Source organism: Andrographis paniculata, unplaced genomic scaffold (assembly GCF_009805555.1).
Source record: "Andrographis paniculata isolate CXL003 unplaced genomic scaffold, ASM980555v1 Contig70END, whole genome shotgun sequence".
Lineage (NCBI taxonomy): Eukaryota > Viridiplantae > Streptophyta > Magnoliopsida > Lamiales > Acanthaceae > Andrographis > Andrographis paniculata.
The window spans coordinates 2,151,544-2,177,230 of NW_026137607.1; the positions used below are offsets into that span (position 1 = coordinate 2,151,544).

Consider the following 25,687-nt stretch of genomic DNA (forward strand, 5'->3'; position numbering starts at 1 on the left):
AATAACATTTCAATATTTTGTTAGTTTGACAGTTCATGAAAATTTGGATATGTGTCTAATGGACGTCGTAAATGTCTATTTATATGGCTAATTGGATAGTAATATTTACATGAAAATCCATGAAGGATTTAGTGTGTCTGATGCATACAAGTCAAAGCTAAAGGAATGCTATTTTATTAAATTACAAAATTCTTTATACGGCCTCAAGCAATCTGATCGCATATGATACAACTATCTCAGTGAATCATTGATGAAAAAAAGGATATACTAATAATTATGTTTGCCCATGTATTTTTATAAAGAAGAATGATACAATATTTATAATCATAACTGTTTATATGGACGATATGAACTTAATTGAAACTCTCGATGAGCTCAAAGAAGCCATTGAATACTTGAAAAAGAAATTTAAAACTAAGGATTTTGGGAAAACAAAATTCTACCTTGGTCTACAGATTGAACCATTGGGAAATGAAATTTTAATTCATCAATCTACATATACCCAGAAGATATTAAAATAATTTAGAATGAATAAAACACATTCATTAAGTACTTAAATGGTCCCGAAGTACCTCATTTAAATGCTATCGGCACATTAATGTATCTGACCAATAGTTCAAGACCATATATAACATTTGCTATAAATTTATTAGCCATATTTAGTGCAATGCCAACACAATGACATTGAAAATGAATCAAACATATTTTTCATTATTTCTAAGTAACTATTGATCTTGGCCTCTTATATTCAAAGAATTTTCGACATGATATGATTGAATATGCAGATGTTGTATATCTTTCTGACCCGCATAAAAACAAGTCTTAGAATGGTTATATATTTACTTGTGGAGGAACAGTGGTATCAAGGAGATCCACTAAACGAACTTTAACCTCCACATCTTCAAATCATGCGGAAATAATAGCGATTGATGAAACTAATCGAGAGTGTGTTTGGTTGAGATCGATGATTTATCGCATTTTACAAAATTGTGATTTGATATCTGAAAATGATAATCCTCTTATTATTTTATACGAAGATAATGCAGCTTGTATAACTCAACTAAAAAGAAGATATATCAGAGGAGATAGAACCAAACACATCTCACCAAAATTTTTCTTTATACATAATCTTCAGAAAAATGGTGAAACAGATGTGCAGCAGATTCGATCCAATAGAAACGTAACATATTTATTAACCAAGTGTTTATCTACTGCAATGTTCGAAAAATTGATGAAAAATATTGGGATGCAAGATTCTAAGTGATATCTCATTAGATTTTTTCCTAACAAAGTTTTAATAAACCATATTCATTGTAGTTAATTATACCTAAGGGGAGTGTTATGACTCATCGTACGAATGAATAGATGTCAGATGAATTTTCATGCACGATGACATCTTTGATGTGTAAATTTCATATAATGAGAACAAGTGTATTTTGATGACTAATCATCATCATTAAAGCCTATAAATAGGCTTGGCATGTATCGAAATAAAACATAACAAATCTTCCACTTCCATCTTTTATTAGTATCACTTCTCTCTAAAATATAAAAATATTATATCTATATATGTATACACACGTATCTACTTTTATATATATATATAAAATTTACAATATATATGTGAAGTATTGTTTTTATAATTATTAAAATTTCAAAGATAAATCAGACGGATAGTTGCGGACGGGCGTCGTGAGAGTTAGCAAAGATGTAGAATCCTTCTGTGGCACGTGCCGTGCGTGTGGGCGAATGTGATGAGAAAGTGAAGAGAGTATTTTCATTTTTATTTTTTTTCGTATATTTCAGGTGAGCAACGGCGGGAAATCGATTTCCATCCGCCATTGAAAAACCCTAAATAAAAAATTTATTCCCAATTGTAGAGAGAGAGAGAGGGAGGGTGGAGTGAGAAGTGCAATTCTTCTCCTTTTTTCTCTTTCGCTCCCAAATCGTCCGCCATGGATGCATTCCCCGCCACCGGCGATTTGCCCATCTCATCGGAAGAAACCAAGGTTGCGCGGCTCAACCCCGCACTAGAGGAGCGGGACGACGACGAGTTCCGGAGGGAGAGCCCTCGGCTCAAGTACATCCCGCTCTGCGACGTCTACTCCGCCACATCTCCTTGCGTCACCGCCACCGGATCGAAGAAGGTCAAGGCTGCTGCGCGGAGGCTCCCAAGGGCCAGCGGCAATGATCAATTGAAGCACCACTTGATCGGAGTGAAGTCTGAGATAACTCACGTCTACTCCAGGCGCCGCAAGCGGAGAGAGGAGAAACCCTCTTCGCTTCTCGAGTCGTTGCTTTCTCAAGGAATAGATGTGAAGTCAGAGAAAGTGGAGATTGATGATGGAGGAACGGAGACCGGAATTAAACGAAGGAGAATGGGCACTGGCGCGAGGGTGATGAAAGCCATCGCTGATTGTAAGGCATCCTGTGAATTGAATGATCGGCCTGAATTGAATGATTGTGTGAAAAAGATTGATACCGATGATGTAAACAAGACTCCGAAGTTCGATGGTATAGTTAAGGGTTGTGAGAGCAGGACGCGGAAGAAGGATTGTTTAGCAAATAGTTCTAAAACATCGGGAGCTGCAAAGCCAAAGAAATGGGTCTGGTATGTGTTGGTTTTTGGTCTCCTAAATGAGAGTATTTTCAAGTGCTGACATTATTGATGGGCGGTTAGTGTCTCACTTTATTGTATTTGTATGATTATGTAGGCTGAGTATCAAAGGTACTGACCCAAATAAATTCACTGGACTACAATGCAAGGTACGAACTCTTCAATACCTATGCAATTGGGATGCCCACGAGAATTGTAGTTGAGGCCATCGTGAGAAAGTATCCATTTGCATTTATCAATGTGAATTGTGTTAAAATATTACTGTTAAAACAGTTTCCCCACATATTCATCATACCATTTGTAGATATAATCTTGTGTGAAGTTTCATGTGCTATTAAATTGTTTGTGTTACTTGCTACTTGCGCGACGGAATCTCATAGTTAATGTGAACAGGTTTACTGGCCGCTTGATGCAAGTTGGTATTCTGGTCATATAGTAGCTTACAATTCTGAGACCAATCGGCACCATGTAATGTTCTTTTACATTATGAATGATGATAAATTTCTGCCACACAAGAAGCTACATCATTGTGTCACTTTGTTAATGTGTGAAGTGCCATGCAGGTGAAGTATGAAGACGGTGAAGAGGAAAACCTGATTATATCAAACGAACGAGTCAAGTTTCATGTGTCTTCTGAGGAAATACAAAATTTGAAACTCAAGGTCAGTGAGAAGAGCTCAGAAGCTGAAGGGATTGATGTGAGTGAGTTGATGGTTTTGGCTGCTAGTTTGGATGATTGCCAGGAGATTGAGCCTGGAGATGTTATTTGGGCAAAGCTTACTGGTGCGTCACTAGATATTTAGATTCAATATTGATTTGTTTCACCAATATGGTGAAGTTATTTATCTGTAAGCATTTGACATTTAAGTAATATGCAAGATGCCTATTCTTTTTACCCCAATATTTTGGGGTTTTAGCAATGGTTTTAATGTCTTACTTCTATGGTTCTTCTCTTTTTTCTACTCAAAACACTATAGTTGTAAGTTAAAGAGCCGTTGATACTTCCATAATTTTTCCTGATTTTATTTTAATTACGTTTTTATTTATTGTGTCTAAAGATGGTTGTTGTCATAGCCCACTTTAGGTTTGAGATTTTAATTGTTTCTGTTATGCAATTACAGCCTTCTAGCTTTTATGGTTAGTTTGATTGACAATTATTTCTTGATTTCTATAGGACATTCTATATGGCCTGCAATTGTTTTGGATGAATCACATGTAAGTCAACGGAAAGGTCTCAACATTTCTGGAGGAAAATCAATCCTAGTACAATTCTTTGGTACCCATGATTTTGCTAGGTAATATTATAGAGTAATTTGGCAGTTTTAAAGTACTATCCTCCAGTTGGAAGTTTGGTAATGTTGATAGCCTGTTTTTTCATGGGATTCAGGGTAAGAAGGAATCAGGTTAGCCCTTTCCTTAAGGGCCTTCTTTCATCCTGTCATTCAAAGTGCAATAAACCAACCTTTGTTACTGGATTGGAGGAAGCAAAAATGTGAGTTTCTTTTCTTTTTTTTTCTTCTTGTCGCTGATGTTCTTTGGTTATCTGACCTCTGCTTCTGTATGCTGGCAGTTTCTCTTTTCAAATTTTACTCAAAACCTTTTTTGGAAATGAACAAAATACAAAAAAGAGTTGAATCTTCAACAGTACATTTGCATTTTCAGCTTCCTGTCACTATTGTATAATTTGGATTCTTAAATATGAAAGTTTACATGCCTGGGAAGAGGGCATATGTGCATGTTTCACCATTTTTTTTTTGTTTTTCAGATTGGCTGTTTTTGTCCTTTGGAAAGAACCAGCTGTATATAATAAAACTTGGAATAGGTTTACAACCCAGGGAGCATAGGAGTTCCTACAGATAGAGTCATGTAGAGGAGATGGAATTGGAGCTAAATATAGGGACTAGCAGATGATAGATTTGAAAAACAAGATTCACTGATAGTTGTAACCCAATTGAGAAATCTGGTAAAGTGTGAAATTGTGAATCCTCTATCTACACATTTTGCAAAGAAGTTAGCCATTTCATTAGCCAAATGAGATGTACTGGAAAGTGATGCTGGGCATCTAGAAATGAAGGATCAGAGCGTATTGATGTTTGAGTTCAACTTTCAAGGGAGTGCACACGATCAATCTGACCCGGTGCACTTTTTGAGTTGCAGTCAATGGTAATTTGGGGCAATGGGCCTAAACTAGAACAACATGCACGGGGACATATAAGATGGCCATATTATCTATAGATTGACTTGATAATCCATTTGTAGGGAGATTTCATTTTTAAAAGCAAATTATCTGTTCAGTTCATGGATTGGTTGCTTTCTATTCCTACGGAAAGTTGAAAACAGAATACCCTTTGTAGCTTCTTTCTCTTTCATTGGCAAATTTGGAGGTTTCCTAGAAAACTCACTCAATTTGCCTTGATTCAGGTATCTTAGTGAACATACTCTCCCAAAAGTAATGCTGCAGCAGCGTGATGATGCTGATGCTGATGCTGATGCTGATATTAATAATTGTGGAAGTGGTAGTGGAGGACACGAAGATGGTATTGATTCTGGTGACGAAGAATGCACAAGCCATGATGATATACAAAAGAAAATTGAAGATCTCAAAAACTCCCCATTAGAATCTGGAGAGTTGCAAATAGTAAACCTTGGTAAGTGTTGATATGATAATGTTTCTACGTTGACAAGAGATTTCCCAATTTCTTTGCTACATGGGTTGTTCCTGTCATGTCAGGATTAATTACTTGTTTCAAGTCTTTTTGTTGTGCTACTTCATGATATTTCCATACTTAGGGTATTGTGTTGTAGTCAGATTCTGGATATAGCACTTATGAGCTTCAATCAATAATTCACCTGTAACTGCTGATGTTGATGAATCACTACCATTATTTTTCCTTCTGTAGGATTTTGATAAAGATGGACTTCTGTCAAATGATTGCTTGAATCAACTTAATTATATTCTGTGCATGTAAACTGTGTTGCAGGAAAGATAGTCAAAGGCTCCTTAAAGTTTCAAAATGAGAGGTTTATTTGGCCCAAGGGTTATACTGCTAGGAGGATGTTTCTTTCCATAACAGGTGATTGTTGCTCTAGAGGTGTTTCCTGTGAATTTGTTCGTTTAAGTAGTGGCGGATTTATTACTGATCCTTCATCATTGATGCCTTTTGGTTTTTCCCTTTTGCTTCAAGATCCAAATGTACAGACCTTATATAAGATGGAAGTACTGTATCTGGACTCAAGGATCAGGCCTCTATTCAGAGTAACAGCAGACACTGGAGAAGAGGTACTTGAAAATCCATAATTTCTGCATTCATAAGAAATTTCGATTGTATATCTTTCAGATACATGACATTTAGGTCTTTTCAGTTCTCTCTTTTTTTTTTTTTTTTTTTTTTTTTTTCTTTCTTTCTTTCTTTCTTTTCTTTGTAAGTTTTGGTGTGATCATGTTCTCTTGATACATGACTTTCCCTGGACCTTGCTCATACATAGGTGTATGATGCTTTATATGAGCTTATATAGCTGAGAAAACTGAAAAATTGTCTGGATCTATGTAAAATTGGCTCAGCATTGCAGCTTCCCCGAAATTAGAAAATATAAGTTCATCATCAGGAAGCCTAAATGATTGCTCTGTTGACATTTCCATTACATAAATTGAGAGGCTTATGTTTACTGTTTTATTTATATATTCCTCATAGAAACTGGCCTCTGATTTGGGGTAAATTTGCTGGCTATGGTAACACCTTGATTTATAGGTCATCCTTGTAGATAGAAATACTAGAGTTAGGGTTCTAGAAATCATGTAGTTTCTCATGTTGAAACCTTGTGGAAATCAATGTAGTACCTATATGTACATAAAAAGTTCTGTAAAATGCTTTAATTTAACTAATGAATCTGACAGCAGCTTTCATAACTGAATTTGAGGGATTCAAAATAGGACATTAGTCTTAAATTTATAGTGTTAACCGATTTTCATCACCTCTCTATGGGAGGCATTGTGCGCAAGGAGATGGAGCTCAAGAATTTCTCTTAGTCACCCAGAAACAAATAGTTTTGAGGTTATTTGAATCTTTTAAGCAAGAATATTCAAGCTTGTAATTTATGGATGCAGGAAGCTATTCATAAAAAGTGTTTCTATTCATTGGAAGAAATGTATGGCTACAATGTAAGAGTTTGAAGTGGAATGAAGTTTCATTTATGATAGATCTGGCTGAGAGCCAATAAGGGCGAAGTCTTAATATTCTGAGTTAATCCAACGCTATCAGCTCATGGATATAAGGTCTCCTACTTGTTAGTGAATGAAATGGTTTAAGTGTTATGGAAAGTTAAAACATTTCAATTTGTACTCTTAACAACATTAGATCTTTATTATTCAATCAAGAAACTACACAGACGTTCATATTTCCTACATTTGTAGGACCCTAAATAATTTATAGAATCAGCAACTTATTCGAGAATATAGGTATTCCGGTTTGTTGAGATATGAATGTCTAGAAAAATTGCCTTTGTTTCAGTTTTGACAGCCATGTGGTTTGTACTATGAAGGAACTTTTGAATCATTAGTACAGCCACAAGGTCCTCTTTGTTTAAACTCTACTTCTTGTTCAAGCTGGCATCATCTTGCTTGTCAGCAGGCTTTGAAAGCACTCATTTTAGGGCTGCTGGAACCACATTATCTACTGAGGGAAATTTTTATGTTGGCAACAAAGGCTTTATTAAGTTAAAAGATAATTTACACTTCTAAAATAGATTGTGCATATATCCATTTCTGGCTTGGTAGTTCGGTTTGATTTGGCAACAAAGGCTTTATTAAGTTCAAAGATAACTTACACTTCTAAATTAGATTTTGCATATATCCATTTCTAGCTTGGCAGTTTGGTTTGATACTTGATATTGTTTACATGTTTTTTTTCATACACTTGAACCCTGGTTCCTGTATCATTTTATTATCACCAATTTGTGCAAAGTACCTGTTTTATTTATTTGGTGGCTGGCTCATAGAACTTTCTTAATTAAATTATTTCTTTCGGTTCAATGCTTTTGTTTACAGTTTAATGGGCCAACTCCATCTGCTTGCTGGAATAAAATATATAAAAGGGTTAGGATGGTACAAATGAAAAATCAGAATTCTAAAGGGGATCAGAGTTTTGCTTCTGGTTCTTACATGTTTGGTTTTGCCCACCCGAAAGTTTCCAAACTCTTAAAGGTATGCATTCAACTCGCCATTAAATTGACATGTCCTCTGTTATATCAATACCATTAATTTAATTTATGTAATTGGTTATGATCATTTATTTTATATATATGTATTTTTCTATTTCCATGCCATGCGTGCAATGGAGGGCATGTGAATTCAGTCCAAATATCCATGGTTCAATAATGTCACTACTTTACAGTGCACAGATTGCATATAAATTTTTGGTTTAGCCTTTTTTGGTTGACACAGAATGTGTTAGCTTTCTAATGAAAATCCATTGTTTGTCCTTGTCCCCAATAATTTTTTTATATATCCATTGTATATGCTCAAAAAATCCATGCAACTGATTTAACACCTCTTAATGATACGTGTTTTGCCACTTTTTGTGTCAGAGTGTTTTGGATATAGAGGTTGGGGAATGTGTTCTATTTTTGGTATATTATGGTATATACTTGGGATTTTAATCAGCACTGTTATATCCAAATCTTTTGGGGACTACACACGCCTGTACAAATTAGTTAAATTGATGTAATGTTTTATATATGTAAAGACATGTATAAAGAGAAAGCATCTTAATTTCTGGTACACTTGTTAATAATAATAAAATCTGATATGACTGCTACTTTAAGAGAAAGGAAGTGGAGAAGTATAACTCCTGCTATTCTTGTTTAAGGTTTTCTATTAGTGAGAGTCTTTGTTGGGTTTCCTACTATATATTTTTCTGTTACTTTCAAGCATCAGTTTGTCTTTTATAATCATTCATATTGTTTGCTTACAGAATTTGCTAATAGCACTACAACACTATTCACTTGAATGCATATAAATTGACAAAACAAGCAAACTCATCGTATATAAGACATTAAAATTTGTGGAGGTGTGAGTGGTAGACGGAATTGAAGGCGCAAAAATGGAAGAAGGGAGAAAGAGTGTTGAAGCATTTGAAAGGTTGGGAGAAAAAGTTAAATTATTTAGTTTAGAAACAGAGAGGGAATAGACTGGAAAGACGAGAACACAAGTGGCAGATGACATGAATAGGGCTGACGCGTAGTATATACAGTTTGTACATCAAGAGAACTCCATGATATTTTGTTAAACAGAAAGATTTACAAGAATAGGTCTAGCTGAAAGTATTTATAGAAGGAAATCTGAAGGGCCAACAATGGCACATTAAAAGTGGGTTGAAAATGAAAATCAACAGAAATGTTGTCTGGTCAATTAGAAAGACGATGAAACTCCTAACATAAAAAGTTCAAGCTGCATTATACAGTTTTAGAAGACACAGGAACACTATAAATATACCAGAACCCAAGATTTCATTGCAGATATGAAATTACATAAACCACATCTATAGATCTAGTCATTGGATTTTACTAGTAACGTTGGATTTTGATCTCTCTTTATCTCTGTATATCAGAGGAAAGAAAAGTTTCATCTGAAGTATTGTATATTTTTGGGGAATTTTTAGTTTACCCATTTATTTATTATCTGTTGTTGCTTTGAGGTGATTTATGATTTTCCTTATGCTTTCATTAGTTCTGTATATGGTTCATTTCACACAGTTCCTTGTCAAAGTGGCTATGAGAATTCTACTTGTTTACACCTTCCTTTGCATTCAACTAATCTCTCTGTACTTGCAGGAAATGTCTAGTTCTCAAAAGTCTTTGAGATCCTCCCATCTAGCATCTAGGAAAATCAAAGGCCTTCCTGTTGGATACAGGCCTGTCACTGTTGAATGGAGGGACCTTGATAAGTGCAATGTTTGCCATATGGATGAGGTGTTTTTTATTTTTTTCTCTTTGTAAAATTACCATTGTTCTTTAAATGTAAACAATTAGTTGCTGTTAAACGATCATTTCATCTAAAAGCTTAAGCTTGAAGGGATATATATCATTATTTATTATATTGTTAACCAACATACATATTCTACGCTATTTTATTTTCATGGTCAACTTAATCAAACATGATAGCAATATCCCCTGGAAAGTGTAGTTTTCTTATGTCTTTACTCCAAAATATTTATACCATTAGTAATTTATTTCACAATCTTCTTGATTATATAGATAATAAATATTATGAATATACCAAATCTAATTATCTAAAACTTCTTACTGCAGGAATACGAGAACAATTTATTTCTTCAGTGCGACAAATGCAGGATGATGGTAGGTCCAACCCTAATCCATTTTTTTGATTCATTTTTTTGGTGAATGACTTGTTTGTTTTTGTCAGTGCTTGCATCAATATTTGTTCTCTATATTTTTACAAGAAATCAGTGCAATAAATGGCACACCTGGCTATATCTGTTTTACTGTTGTGATTGCTGACGTCGTGCATGTAAAAATTTCGTCATCTGATTTATATGACATAACTACAATATTTCAGTTATCCTTCACTTCAGTTCATACCTAAACATGCAGTCTTCATCCTGTGGGCAGACTTTGTGCCTATTAAAATCTGAGTTGATTTTGTCAGGTGGTCATGCATATGATAGATTTTCACAATGTTCGTATGATTATCGAGCATAGCTCTATTTCCATTGATAATTTGCATCACTAAGCATTTATTTGCGTAGTCAAGTTATTTTGTGTTTCTATTAATCTAATTTTTTTATTTGCAATTTTCATTCTTCTACCTTTTTTTTTCCTACCTACACTGCAATATAGAAGCTTGAACTGTCAATGGACTGCATCTTATCAAATAACTTAGGTGCTTTGAATTTTATATCTCTAAGTGTTCCAGAGTTGGTATTCTAAATGCCTATTCCTTGTTGAGTATTCCCCTTATTATGAAATGATGATTTTGCGGCTACATAATATTCTTGGTTTTTTTAGCATCATCACTCCCCTTGATGTTTCATATCTATGTAATGCTTTTGTACAAATTTCTGTTTTAATTTCTCAATCAAAATAAATATTTTAATTCATTACCGTGTCTTTTTCTATTTTTTAATAATTATTGATATTTATACATATGTTTTCTTCTCCTCTCTCTGATGGCATGTTTTACATTCTACAATATTTGTTCAGGTGCATGCTAGATGCTATGGAGAACTAGAGCCTACTGGTGGTGTTCTTTGGCTTTGTAACTTGTGTCGTCCAGGAGCTCCAGAATCTCCAAGATGCTGCCTGTGTCCTGTGCAAGGTAGTTTTTAATACACCCTCCGTTCTGCCACAGATGACACATTTTTCTCTTTTGTCCGTCCAATATAAATTATTTTAGTTAAATTTCTAATCTCTTGTACAAATGATCAACTCAAAATCTCTTTATTTCTATTTTTCTCTTCAATAAACAAATATTTTTATCTACATTTAAAACTTTTCAGTTTTTTTATAAAACTATTTTAAGTTTAATTATAAATAAATATATTTTTATTTGTATTATATAAAATTTTATTATCTACAAAATGATATTCATATTGTATATATTTTATTGAGATATAATACTAACAATATTTAAACACATTCTAATTTCTTTTAATCATATATATATAAATTTATATTTTTAAAATACCAACAATTTCACTCATATAAAAATAACAAGATAATATCATAATTTATTATTAATAATTTACTAATCTACACTACTTAAAAATGCCGTGTCTCTAGCCAAACGGGTCATCTTACTCGGGATGGAGGGAGTATATCTCATTATTTTTTACCATCAATTACTGTTGAATCGGGTCTAGTATAGGATTGTAACTTAATATAACCTTATTGCTATGATGCGACTGGATCTGTTTTAGGAGGTGCTATGAAGCCTACTACAGATGGGCGGTGGGCTCATCTGGCTTGTGCCATATGGATACCAGGTTCCATCTGCGCAATTCACTAATAGTCTAATACATAAAACATACACTCATTTGCCTCTTGGATTAACTATTGGAATATTCCATTTACTGCAGAAACCTGCTTATCTGATATAAAAAAAATGGAACCCATTGATGGGCTAAGTAGAATCAATAAGGTATCTTCTATGTTTTCTACAAACTTTGATACCTTATCTTGAACTTATGTTGTTTACCTCTAAAGGGCATTTGCCTGCCCTGTGATCTGCTTGAGAAACTCTATTTGTATGTGTATAATAATTTTTGGATTATCTGCTGACATTATTTCTTTATGTTAGTATGGTGCTAAGTCTTAAGTACTACATTGCTTCTTTGATAATATCCAGGATCGGTGGAAGCTCTTATGCAGCATCTGTGGTGTTTCTCATGGAGCATGTATCCAGGTAGATTTATCCTTTGCTCGTGTTGTTGTGCAATGTTTTCTTCTTGAGGTTCATAAAGTGATCCAACTTGTCAAAGGTTCCATAAGTATGGTTCCTGGGCTATCATAGGCCTACTGAACTTTTTAATAATCTGTTGTATATATATTTCTTTTTTGGGAAAGTAGCATTTTTCTATATCATATAAGATAGAATAAATTACAATTTGGGAATGCAGGAGTTCCTGATAGATTGATAGACACTAAAATATAAGCACCCTAAACACATAGGACTGGCTGAACCATAGGAGCTGAGAATAGGTATAAGAGCTGTGAAGTCTGAGGATCCAGATATGGCAAAAGTTACAGCCTAACTAAGATAAATGTGGACATGCAGCTTGTTGATGTTTTGACTTTAATTTCCAAGAGGCGCTGTTCTGTTAATCCAATCTGAGTGCATTTTTTGATATGCTCTCGATAGTAATCCGGGGGCAATGGGCCTAATTATTGTAAGGCAACCTTCTCAAGGACAGTGAGATGGCCAGGACTTTTGCAACATTTTAGTTCGTTGAGTCACTATAATTGAAAGGATGAGTATGATGCGTCAATAATAATTGTGAATGACTGTGCCAATATTGGATGGCTCCTATTAGCCAAACACCAAACCAACTGCGTTGATTTTCCATCATCCACAAAGAGACCCTTTCAAAAGATTGTTGGCACATGATAAGGCTTCTTTTCTTTCACTAATGAGATGTTTTGGAGAACGTTCCATCAAGGACTTGAGAGGGGTAACAAAGTCTGAGAAGGAGCACTCAGTACAAGTCGCCGATAGATAATTGAATTTTGAATAGGATACAACTCGGGGGTAACTCCCTGTTGTTGAAGATAACTGCATTAAAAGCTTCACGGATCTTTCAGTAGTGGCCTTAAGAACTCTATTCACATATTTCAGCATTACTGACCTTGTTAGCTGAGTAATGCCATTGAATGATAAGATTGAGGCAAAAAGAGGGCCAATATGCAAGAGATGTTCCACAGTCTAAGGTCCAAATAGTGGACACTGAATGGCAGTGAAGGAATAAGTGACTGCTATGATAGCTACAAAAGGCACAATGGACATTGGATGGAAAGCAGCCTCTGGATGATAGAACATCCTTAACGGGACGGTCTCTTCTTAATATCTTCAAAAAGAATGTATAACACAACATGGGGCAATTTTAATCCAAATAATTGGATTGGGAGACCATGTTTGAGGGGTGATGAGAATCTCAGAGCCACTGATAGGACTGGAAGCTGAATGATACATTGGGATTAGGCTTCCATATCAATTTGTCTTGACTATTGTCCAAGATAGTGATGGAATTGAGCACATTCAAGTAATCCTCCCATAAATTGCATTCCCAATCAAAAAGGGCTTGGCGAAGCTTGATATTGCTAATTCCATATGCCATTGTTGCAAGAGCCAGTCTTGAATAGAACTCGATTTCGCACATGCAAAGGAATAGAACCAAAGGGCTGTTGTATTGATCCTTCTATTCTAGCTCTCTTTGGGAACCTGTTTAATTGTAATAAGTTCATGTATAACATCGGTGAGCTATGTGTTCCATGTGTTTCCCTGGTTGTGGATGAGAAAGAACTTTGTCTTAGAAGATTGACTTAGTATTTTTTTTTTCTTCGGAAGCACATATAAAATTTGGTGCATTGGAAATTTTCTCTATTTAAAACATATGCTTAGTAATGTGTAATGATTGGTTCATGCCTAATTTGATGCATTCATGTCACTTGCCTTGTGATATGTCTATTCCACTCCTTATGGCATGATTTGGGAACTTAACTTGAAATTGCAGTTTCTTTGCACTAGCCAATTCACTGACTTCACTTCTTTTATACCTTGGTAGGACTAATTTTTTTTTTTTTTTTTTTTTTTTTTTTTTTTTTTTTTCACTCATGATAATTTTATTTTTCTCAGATCAATAGGCTTATTTTATCATTGACTTAGAGCATGGGTCCATATTGACATCTTATTGCTTCTCTATATATATGATTATATTGGGGGACAGTTTTAATAAGATAATAAATAATACTTTTGCAGTGCTCAAACCATAACTGTCGTGTGGCATATCATCCTCTCTGTGCACGAGCTGCTGGATTTTGTCTTGAGGTATGCAATTTCTCTGAAATGTTATGTGCTTCCTTGAATGCACTTTTCATCCTTTTTAACACTTGTTTTATGCATATGTATTGAGCATACGCTTTGGTTGCACCAACTTTATTTTATTTTATTATTATTGATATTATTTTTGTTGTGATTATTATTATTATTATTATTATTATTATTATTATTATTATTATTATCATCATCATTGATGTACATTCACATTATTGTAGCCTGATGACATGGAGAGACAACATTTGGTTCCTCTTGATGAGGACGAGGAGGATCAGTGCATCCAACTACTATCATTCTGCAGGAGACATAGGCCTTCATCTAATCAGCGGTTGAATTTTGATGAAAGAATAGAGCAGAAAAGCTGTTATAATGGAGATTATGTCCCACCTACAAATCCTTCTGGTTGTGCTCGGACTGGTAAGTATTATCCGGCCTTTTGAGCATTCCTTAACAATTTCTCATGGCTGTGTATACAAGTAGTAGTTTTGAATAATCAATAATGTTCGAAGAACATCTTTTCTCATTTTCTCTTCACACAAATTTTCCTTTTGACTGCCCTTACACTCCTGTCCTTGCCCAGATACTGGCAAGACAAGTACATTTCTTTTAGTTGTTTTTGAATGTGTGAAGTTATGTGTATTTTCATTAAATAGTAATGAATATTGCATTTTTATTGTGCATATTTGATTTGATTGTTTCTCTGTGTATGTGTTTAAATATTCCAACTTTCTATTAGTTTGGTAAAAGTGTAGAATAAATGATTATTAGTTTTTGAGGAAGTCCGAAGTGTTGGCTACTGTGTATGTAAATTAGTTAGAATTTAATGGTACACAGGGGTAATTTAATTTCTAATAATTAATATTCTCTTTCTTAAGAACTAAAAACTATCTTAATATAGTACGCTCATAGATATTGACTTTGAAATGCTAAGGTATGCTCTGACGTGACGAATGGAAGGTTCTATTCGTTATCAAATCTTAGTTTTTCGCATGTTCTAAATTAGTTCATTTGCTCTATGAATCTGTAGATAGTTGTTTACATCAGTTTTCCCATCTGCATCTGATAATAGCACCTTCTTTTCTTATTCAATGTTACATTGAAATTGGTAATTTCTCATGCTTTACCATTAAGAGAATGAACTGAACAATGTCCTGTTTTGACTAAATGGATGGCTTTTTTTTTTATCTTTTCCTTTTTGTGAACTATTCTGCTTATTACCCCCTCTTTCTGATTCTGTTCTAGTTTGATTGTAGTTGGGTAATCAAAGCAATTGCTTTTATGTTCTTTACTGGAACCATCTTTTGAAGGACGTAATATTTGCTCATTGATAATTTGATTATTTTTGTTTTTTGTTTGTCATTAGAGCCTTACAATTTTCTAACGAGGCGTGGGAGAAATGAACCTGAAGTCCCTGCTGCTTCATCAAAGCGATTGTATGTGGATAACCAGCCATATTTGCTGGGTGGGTGCAGTCGTCATATGCCCTTGTGGAACAAGATATCTTCCCATGAACTCACTGGTTCTAAATATTTTGTTGAACTTCAAAAGCTGCAAATCGCACAACTTAATCCATCTGACCAGATTCTTTCGGTGGCTGATAAGTATAATTATATGAGGGATACCTTCAGAAAAAGACTAGCATTTGGTAAACTTTCTGGACTATTACTATTATCATCATAATCATCATTATTTCTTACTATATCATCATTCCGTTCTTAAACTCCAGATGATCTGATGCTATAATTATAAAACAAGATAAAACTACTTGACTGCTGAAGAGGCATTGTGTTGACTGGAGCTCCATTTATCTATGTAACTAGCTGCATTATATTGGGTTATGAATAAGCTTCATGGATATCAACACTTCTTCTTGTATCCATGCAAATATCATTTTGAAAATTTCTTTTCCAGTTCTAAAATACGCTTTACTTGGCGATGTCCCACTATGTCAACAACAACTTCATGAGCTTATCAGCTTGTCTGATTTGTAAGATCTTGTTCTTTTAAAATGACCAATTACTGCATTTCTATGAGCCCTGTGTTGCATGAATTGAAAAACCTTGGGCAATGCAAGTGCTCTTTGTTGTGGTGCATTACCAAAGTTCTGGCAACTTGTCTGTATTTGATTGATTATTGTCTTTTGGCTGGTTAGATTATTCCGTTGATGAGGTTGGTATTCCATCCTCTGGTAGAGGAGTGATAGCAGTTGGTTTCGTCCTCAGTATATTTAATCTTTTTTTTTTATCCTTACCATTTATGTTCATCGTGTTTTAATATCAATTGGATCCTAAGTTAATGCATCAAAATGATTATTGCTGCTTATCATTTGATTGAGTAGCTTGGTTCGATTAGTTTCTGCAGGCAACTAATACTTACAGTATTCTCTGTTCTTAACTTGTTTATCATATCAAGCCTTGCAAATCTCTAGTTTATATATTTCAGATAGTTTGCAACGGAATAATTGTTAGGACAGAGATATTAAGGGTTTATATTTGTTCTCCCCAGAATCTGGAAAACTTGCCATTAGGAATGGCCTTAGGAATTTAACAATACTGCCTTCAAGAGATTTCCCTACATGTCATTTATAGTATTCAGCGTGGCAATTATTTCTCACCATCACACATAATATTAGTCTAAAAGCATAAGAGCTTAATTTTGTTAAAATAATAATATTGTGCATCTATATTTTCTGATCTTTGTTGGTGTGTGTCTTCCGTTGCGCAACTTGTTTGTAGCTTGACCTATTGATGCCCCCTTTGATGCATTGAATTAATTTTGTTGTGTGCTCCTTTGAACTATTATCTTCACTTTACTGCATAATGCACAAATTGTTTCGATTTCATTCATTAATAACCCAGTAGTGATAGCTGAGAAATACAGCGACCCTGAGGTCTAGTAAGGAAGGATTCTATACATGACCAAATAGTGTGTACTTGATTCTGATTTGTCATAGTTAATGGGAAATATATATATATATATATATAGTCTTCTTTGTTTCTCAAATGCTGCAGAAAGTAGCTATTTCATCACTGATATTTGAGGCTAATGTGGTTTACAGGGAAGTCTGGTATACATGGTTTTGGTGTCTTCACTAAACTTCCACATAGAGCTGGAGACATGGTAAATACTTTGAGAATTATAACTTCAAAATTAAGTTGAGTCATCAGATGTTAGATGTTCAATGCAAATTTTGTTTCTTTATAGGTCATTGAATATACTGGTGAACTCATTCGACCGCCAGTTGCTGACAGAAGGGAACATTTGATATACAATTCGTTAGTGGTAAGTGCTGGTGTTTGTTTGGATGAACGCGTTATTTAGCATAGGATGGTTTGAGAAACACAGATGAATGTCCAAGTTTATGAAAACGACTTTACCAAATTATAAATTAGATATCACCTATTTCATTACCCTATGATCACTGGTAGGCATCAGTGGCAGGATGGTAGCCCCTGAAGCATAAATAACCATGTTGCTTTGGGAGAGATTCCTTAATCTTTCTTGCTTTAGTCCACTAAAATTCATTGAAATTATTGATGCGGTCCACTCTAATCCTTAGCTATTAGATGAGAATGCTGATACTATGAGTTTTCAAATGTCATATGACTTGCACTTTTTTGGTTCAGGGTGCTGGAACTTATATGTTTCGAATTGATGATGAACGTGTTATCGATGCCACCAGAGCCGGAAGCATTGCTCATTTGATTAATCACTCATGTGAAGTATGTGTCAAACATTACAGTTTCACAAAGTTTTGATTCTATTTCCTCATTGCCTTTCTCTCATTCAATATGAAAACTAATTCAACAATTTTGTGGTGATGCTCCTGACAAGAATCCTTCGTTAATGATGGTTAATGTGAATTCTTGCTATTTTATCTGGGTTTCTGTTGATACTTCAGATGTCTTATGATTTAGCTTCTAGGTTTCAATTTTCAATATAAGATATACCTGCGTGTTGCTTGAGCTGTAACCTCGTTTATGTGATTCTTGTTCTATTTATTGGACTTGTATAATGTCATTTGTTGTTGCACCAAGTGATCGCATTTTGCTTCTTAATCTTTATTATATTTGTCACAAAATTCTCTACTTCGGATTTTGAGGTCAAAATTTTACAGTCAGAAGTTTAACTAGTTTCCCATTTCAGCCAAATTGCTATTCAAGGGTGATCAGTGTCAATGGCGATGAGCACATCATCATCTTTGCTAAACGAGATATTAAACAGTGGGAAGAACTGACATATGATTACAGGTTTACCCCTCATTATACAATTCCACTTAATTTCTCTCCACCAGAACACTGACTTTACTTGGGCATTGCAGGTTCTTTTCAAAGGATGAACAGCTTCTCTGTTATTGTGGATCTTCTAGATGTCGAGGTGTGGTGAATGATATTGAAACTGAAGAACGGGTAGCAAAGCTATTTGTACCCCGCAGCGAATTGAAAGACTGGCAGGGGGAATAAAGGAGGTAAACCAGTGATGGTTCTCTATAGTCTTTTGTAATTATAATACTGTTAACACCAACTTAAATTATAGAGACTAAATATTAACCACTGATTCTCTAGGTCATTTACCATAAAAACCCATATATTATGCATATAATGACCCCTTAATTCAAAATCATGAATTTTGCTTTCTAATAAGCATTTTTTTTTTTCCTTTTCTTGTGCATGTACCATGTTCTATTAACTTGGATCTATGTTTTATGTTGAATTCATCACTTCCAAAGTTTTTTCTTCTATAGCTTTTAGCGTAGATACATTGACTATTATGTGTAAATTCTGTTTAAAAATAGACTGAAACTATAATGGTGTTTATTGGAGGATAAGATTACATGTGAGATATGGAAAGTTGAAAAGACCTGGAGAAGATCAAGATCTAGAATGAAGGACATGAAATGATTTAGAACTGCAAGTGAGGGAACATAACGTCTGAGATAGATTTCTATAGTGGGAAGGTGTGGTAGAGCAATAAAGGTGTTAATAATCTTTTGAATATAATATATTCCCCTGTTAGGAATGTCTTTATGGTTGATGGTTAACACATAAAAGCGTTTGATACTTTGATCTATTAATTAACGAGGAGTTTTGAGAAGTGAAAGCACTGGAAGCATGGACTGGTCCATGTGAGAAAATTAATTATGGAACATTTAAATTCCTTATGCTAAGGCAATTTTTATTAATTCCTCAGTCTTTTCAAACCTTTAGGGTGTGTTTGGTACAGAGAAATTAATAAAAATTGGCCGCAGAGTTTGAGTAAGAGAAATGGAAGTTGAGAAATAAATCATTTCCATTTCTCTATTTTCATTTATCTATTTTCATTTCTCCCCTATATTCAGATAAATTGAGAGAAATGATGTTCCGGTATATATATTTTTATTTTTTTATTCTTTTTTGTACTATTTAATTTTTATAATTATTTATATTATATTATTTCAGTTTTACAAAAATTATTTTTAATTTATCATTCAAGTATTTAATTTTTTACAAAAATTTATACTAAAATATGATCTTACAAAACTTCGTATATAATTTATAATTTTTTGATTTAAAAAAAGTCATCATAAATATTTTTTCATGATTCTCACTTGCTAAAACTCTCTTTTGTTAGATTAATCATTTATTCTTGTCCGATCTATTCATTTTTTTTTTATATTTCTCAACTGAATTCTCTATTCTACCAAAGAAGAGAATTAATTCTCATTCTCTTCTCAATTCCCTTTCTCTCCAATTCTATTCTCTACTCTCATTTCTATGCAATTCCATTATCTGTACCAAACGCCCCCTTAGGGTATGTTTGATTTGTACTTCAAACAAACTTTTCTACCATTCAGCTCGTATGGTTCTCAATAAAAATATACTATTTTCTCTTACAAAATATTACATCAAAATACTATTTAAACTAAAATTCAAATGCAAAACTCAAACCTAAACCCACACCCAAACCCAAACAAACTTCTATTTTTCTACTTCTGAACTTTATCCACTTCTCTTTTACCTGTCGTACTGATATACACACTGCCACTCAATTCCAACTGGCCTGTTCAGTTGTGTTCTTCATTTAGGGTATGTTTGTTGGGGGTTTGGATTTTGAGTTTTTGAATAGTAAAAATTTTGAATTTGAATAGTTGTATGATGTGATATAAATAGGTGTTGATGTGATGTTTTGAATGTAAAATTGATTTTTAGTATAATATAAAAAATGAAAAATAGGTTTTTGATTAGATATTTTTTGGGGGAAAAAATGGGATGAATAGTGTATTTAAAATCCAATCGCCCAAACAAACACACCCTTAAATTATCTATTTCTTTTTTGAAAACCATACGCCTTGAGCATCATTTTTATTCCACTGCCTACACTACCTTCATGAAGTTTGTGGACTCTATACTTGTGTAATTTATATATACCATGTTGCACCTTTAGGATGTTCAAAGGCATAGGTTTTTTGACATGAGGAAATAGCGCAGTCTAAATTGCATAACGAAGAAGAGTGACTTCACCAGTGGTTATTACGGACATGTAAAAACATTAAAATGTTTATGCCTTAGGCAATTTGGATATTTGTCCTCACAGTTTTTAAGCCCTATCTTTCTTTTTCCTTTTCAATGTAGGTTTCTACCCATTTTGAGGCCCTCCCTCAATTGTTGAGCTGTGTACTGTGTGCCACTAATCTGTATCACATTTGTTTGCCCAAGCTGAGTACCTGTGCATGTAACCTGTGACAAAGTACTTCATCCACTGCTATCCCTCCTATGCTATGTGCTGCCTTTCTGTATGTGCTCAAACTGAGTGTCCCATCTGAGCCTTATTGCTTGTTTTTTTTTTCTTTTTTTTTTTTTTTAAGGAGTACAGATATTTTATTGATAATTAAGAAAGCATAGAAACAACACCATAGAATAGGAAATAAAGGAAGGGAAGAAGCTGTAAATTGATAAAGCAATGTTTCCTCTAGCGCCATGTTTAGGGAAGTGTTCTGCCACTGCATTTGTGCTTCTAGGAATACACTGGAAAGTAATGTGGGTGATCTTTCAAGGAAGTGCCGAAGCTTGTTGAACTCGGAATTCAATTTCCCAGACGGGGTAGAGATCCTTGCTAGAGCATTTTTTGAATGACATTTAACAAACATTTTTTTTTTTCTTTGCTGCTTGTTGGGAGTATTTTCCTCAAATGACTTGTGAATCACTTTTATTACATGATTGATTGTATCTGTCTTTGTACGGGTGTTATGGTGGTGTGACAATAATTCTGCCTGATTAGGCTTTTTTGTGAAAGTTCTACCATAACCTGTTATTGTTAAATCTTCTACAGTTTCAAGTCTAATGTAGTTTGTAGTCATACTCAGTACAACGAGCAAATTGTTATTGAAGCTTATGAATTCAACTATCATTGAGATGATACTACTAAACCTAGCGCCACAAGCTAAGGCTGATCTTGAGTTTGGTTAGATCACTTTTAAGTGCTGACAGTGTTTCTTGTTGCTTGACAATGCATGTAGTAAAAAAACCGTTCCCATTGACTGCCGCTTGAAACATCATATGTTTTATCGAAAGAGTTACATATGTTAGCGATTCTATTCTAACCTTAAATATATTTCCTTGTGTTTGAACACATCGAGAAGGCTCTCTTAGGTTCTAATGTCCTCTTTGGTTAATTTTTTATTTTGGGTCTGTGCGTGTTGCTAATATAAAAAAATAATATTGTGTTGAATTGTTGATTTTTGTGAGTGGATAGAGTATATATATATATATATTATATATTGTATGAGTATGTGTATATATATTGTATGAGTATGTATATATATATTGTGTTTTTTGTAGTATTAAACGGGAAGTGCTTATAAAATATAATTGGATGAACACACATTTTGTTTTTTTTCTGTTGATCAAATGGATGAACACACTCTTTGATTTACAATATTGTCATCTTTATATTTGTATTGTACTGATCTGGCCAGACCGGTCTTTATATATTTTATGCAGAAAAGCTTCGTTTCCGAGTGGCACAGCATCATGGACTTTAAAGATTTCATTTTTTTAAGGAAAGACACATATTTGTTCGATAGGTGAGCAGCAGATACAGATAATTTCTATAACATTCTCTGCTATGCTTCCTTCCATCATTTGTCCATTACTTCCTGATTGATAGCATCAATAAGGATTCTCATATTATTTATTAACCAACCTATATTGGAAATATATAGATATATATAATTTGTTTTTCACAATAGACCTTCATATAATAGGCAGGATTCTGTCTAAGGATGATGCCAATGTTAATGGATAATTTCTTTACCCCTTCTATTACATTATGTGTAGAAATGTGTATATACTCTCCCATTGCTTCACTTCTATTTGACTTGCCATTGGCTTTTGGTGCTTTTCTTCAGGTTTCTCATCCCCATATTATGTGTAAGTTGTGTTGGTTTTGTTGTCACATTCCTATTTTTTAGTTTCTTGTTTGTGAGAGAGTTCTTCTATGAATATATATATATATGTTTCTATTGACTGTTGAGTTTCTTTCTATTCTATTCAAGTCAAGATTTTATTGATAAAAATTGCTATTATTGTTATTGTTCTTCAGAGTACACTTGGATAGAATAATATATAAGAAATGAAAATTGTGATTATTAATATGTGCAATGTCAATACACATGATGAGGCAGTATATTTAGGTGTATTTAGATATATGTTTATATATGTAGGACTAGTATAATATATGTAGTTTGTTTATAAGAGATTGACTAAATATTATTAGGTAGTACTGAAATGAACTATACTTTATTGATAGGTTTGTTTATAATTATGTCGTGCATATATATTTAAATTATATACTTCTTCGTCCAGTCACACTTGACACTTTTTTTCATTTTAGTTTATTTTGTAATATTTGACACTTTTCTATTTTTATTAAATTTTATCTATCAAAAATATAATTAATAATTACAAATCAATATAATTAACTATATTTTACAAATATATAAAATTAATATTTTAAAACACTAAAAATAATGAAAACATATAAAATAAATATTTTAAAAGCACTAAAACTAAATAGAAATAGAGTAAACGCAAATTTAGCCCTGGCCGAACTCTTTTTTTCCTCCTATGTGCGAGCTGATTTCCGATGAAGAGAGATCTGTCCCCGCGCTGCCGTCGTGGGTTTCAAACGAGGTAGACACAGACCTCGATTTCTCATTCACGGGTACATATTTTTCTTCAATTGATTTGGTTGAGGTTGTTCTCGATATTTTTTCCCCTGACGAATCGGCGGCGGTGGCCCTTGGTGACAATCCATTCTCCTATGTAGCTGAAACACCCATTGAAAAACAACCTGTAGCCTTGATGGATATGTTTCTTCATTTTGTCCAAATTCACCATTGCAATTCAAACTTCCGTTCAATTGCTCTTCCTTTCATCTTCAAACTGTGAGTTTTGTATTGTCTTTTTTTGTTGCATTTGTGTTGTATATGATGAAAATAATCTTTCGGTGATAATGAAATGTCACCGACTGTTTTAATACAACAATGATGAGCTTTTATAAAACTAAATCTTTGTAGTATTGGATTTTGCATTACAAAAACTGTATATTCATTCACCATGGAGTACAATATAAACATTACAAAAAAATACATATACATGGCTAATATTTGTGCATTTTTAAAGCTTGCATTACTACTAGCGTAATTGTAATTGTGCATATTTGTACTTTTCACGAAGGTCTTTTTTTTGCTCATTCAAGTGTTATCTTTGAAAAAAAAGATATGATTGCATCTTGTACCTCAATATTTTTAGTCACATTCATTGTCTAGGTACAGCACCTTGTGCAATTAGTGCACCTTTCGTCATGTGTGGAATTTTGTACCTATTGTGTTCTCTAGTCTTTATTATCTCCATCATGCAATCTTGTAAGTTCAAGAAAACATTGTTTAGTTTTTCAACAATCAATTATTTAAACGATAAGATTAATGCATTCACTAATTCATTCACATTGTTGCAATCATTTTCAATTTGAATGCTTTGTATGGCACGAAACCGTCCTAGATCATTAACATTCAAGTCAGGGAGAATTGGGGGGTTGTTGAACCAATATAATGTCAAAACTATCACTTGTGGCAGCCCATCTAAAATCTGCATCATCATTTTTAATGTATGGTCTCGCATTATCTATCAAAAATTAGAAAGTATGTACATTAGCATCTAATCTTCTAAACATAGTGAATACAAACATTGAAATAAAATAACTTTTGATTGCACTAGTTTGAATAAATATTAGTTCAAACAAACTTAATTTATTCTAATATTTCGATGAAATAAACTTTCATATACTTACATTGTTGGTTAAGCAAAACTTAATCACATCCTTTGTGATTGCTTCAATGGGCTTAGTGATTGGTGTGCCTCTTGTACGATTTTTATTACTTCTTTTAGCAGTTTCTTAGTATGTGAATGGAAAAAATCCTATTTTTCCATAAAAAATCAGTGAACCGTCAAACTTGTATAGTAAAAACTGCACACAAGAATATGATTTTAGTAAAAAATGTTTTGTTTTGGCATATTCTATGTGGATGTTCCTCTTCTGGGTCATATAAAATCTATGTGATCCTCGAGTGATATAAAATCATTTTTCATTAATGTGTACATCATCCATGCATTTGAATTCAATAACTTGTTGTATTAATGCAACATCAGGTTGATCAAGTGCAAACTCCAGCCTGAGTAGCTTGTTTGCACCTGTCAAATCCGGTCTAAGAGCACTTGTGTAGGCTCTTAAGACTCCCGTAGAATACGACCTCTAAACAATGGTTTTTGAGCATTTAATTGATGCAGCAAGACCCCGAATAGATCCTATTTTTTCAAAGGAACATGTGCAATAATTTCATAGTTTGGAAGCACTTTCTTACGCTTCAAAACAATCTTTTTTTTTTTTTTTTAACTGCTTAATTGCACAACTCTACCATTTTCTAATTATTTTTTGGCTTCTTTCCAATACCGACTAACTGTACTTTTAGAATATCAAAACATTTTTTGTGCTTCCAACGTTTTACCAAAAGCAAGTTTGCAATTTTTGAGATTCATAAGTAAAAATTGCACTATAGCATTCATTTCTTTGTCACTAAATTATACTCCTTGTCATTGTAGGCTTTAGGTAAAAGAAAGAATTGTGTTATTTGATGTCGGAGAAGGTATAATTGAAAAGAAGATAAAAACATAGTACTATTCACTACTTTACATACTTCAATGAATTAAAAATTCATTAACGTTGAAGAATTAGTATACTTTTTTCAGAGCAGCTTTATGTTTCTTGTTGTTTTGATTCCATTATAATACCATAATGTTGACTGATTCTTTTATCCTAAAATACAGTGAATGAAGATGGCTTGTGCTCTTCTCAAGTGTATTTATAGCACCTCAACCATTTGGGGGGAAATATTACGAGGAAAATGAATTTTTTTGGCATTTGTTTAGGTACTAAATATACTTTTAATGATGTTGGATATTGTTGTT

The 25,687-nt window shown here is 33.6% G+C and overlaps 1 protein-coding gene across 7 annotated transcripts; it reads left to right on the forward strand.

Annotated features, from left to right (window-relative positions):
- The first annotated feature begins 1,729 nt into the window (after positions 1 to 1,729).
- LOC127264414 (histone-lysine N-methyltransferase ATX2-like) lies at positions 1,730 to 25,687 on the forward strand. 7 transcript variants are annotated; one of them, XR_007841698.1, is made up of 27 exons: positions 1,730 to 2,611; positions 2,715 to 2,766; positions 3,011 to 3,085; positions 3,181 to 3,400; positions 3,792 to 3,912; positions 4,005 to 4,109; positions 5,039 to 5,265; positions 5,599 to 5,691; positions 5,803 to 5,897; positions 7,662 to 7,817; positions 9,446 to 9,583; positions 9,923 to 9,970; positions 10,835 to 10,949; positions 11,551 to 11,616; positions 11,710 to 11,771; positions 11,979 to 12,035; positions 14,106 to 14,174; positions 14,402 to 14,600; positions 15,547 to 15,828; positions 17,242 to 17,303; positions 17,388 to 17,465; positions 17,810 to 17,905; positions 18,330 to 18,433; positions 18,505 to 18,651; positions 20,795 to 20,909; positions 22,163 to 22,245; positions 25,547 to 25,687. XR_007841698.1 is itself a non-coding variant. In XM_051293943.1 (25 exons), exons 1-24 carry the CDS (start codon positions 1,956 to 1,958, stop codon positions 18,644 to 18,646), a joined length of 3,318 nt encoding a protein of 1,105 aa, XP_051149900.1. In that variant the 5' UTR covers positions 1,730 to 1,955; the 3' UTR covers positions 18,647 to 18,651; positions 22,163 to 22,548. The 7 variants fall into 7 exon arrangements, 1 of the variants encoding a protein (XP_051149900.1); XR_007841697.1 differs by lacking the exon at positions 25,547 to 25,687 and adding an exon at positions 22,570 to 22,600 and having other exon boundaries at positions 20,795 to 20,955; XR_007841696.1 differs by lacking the exon at positions 20,795 to 20,909 and having other exon boundaries at positions 25,547 to 25,685.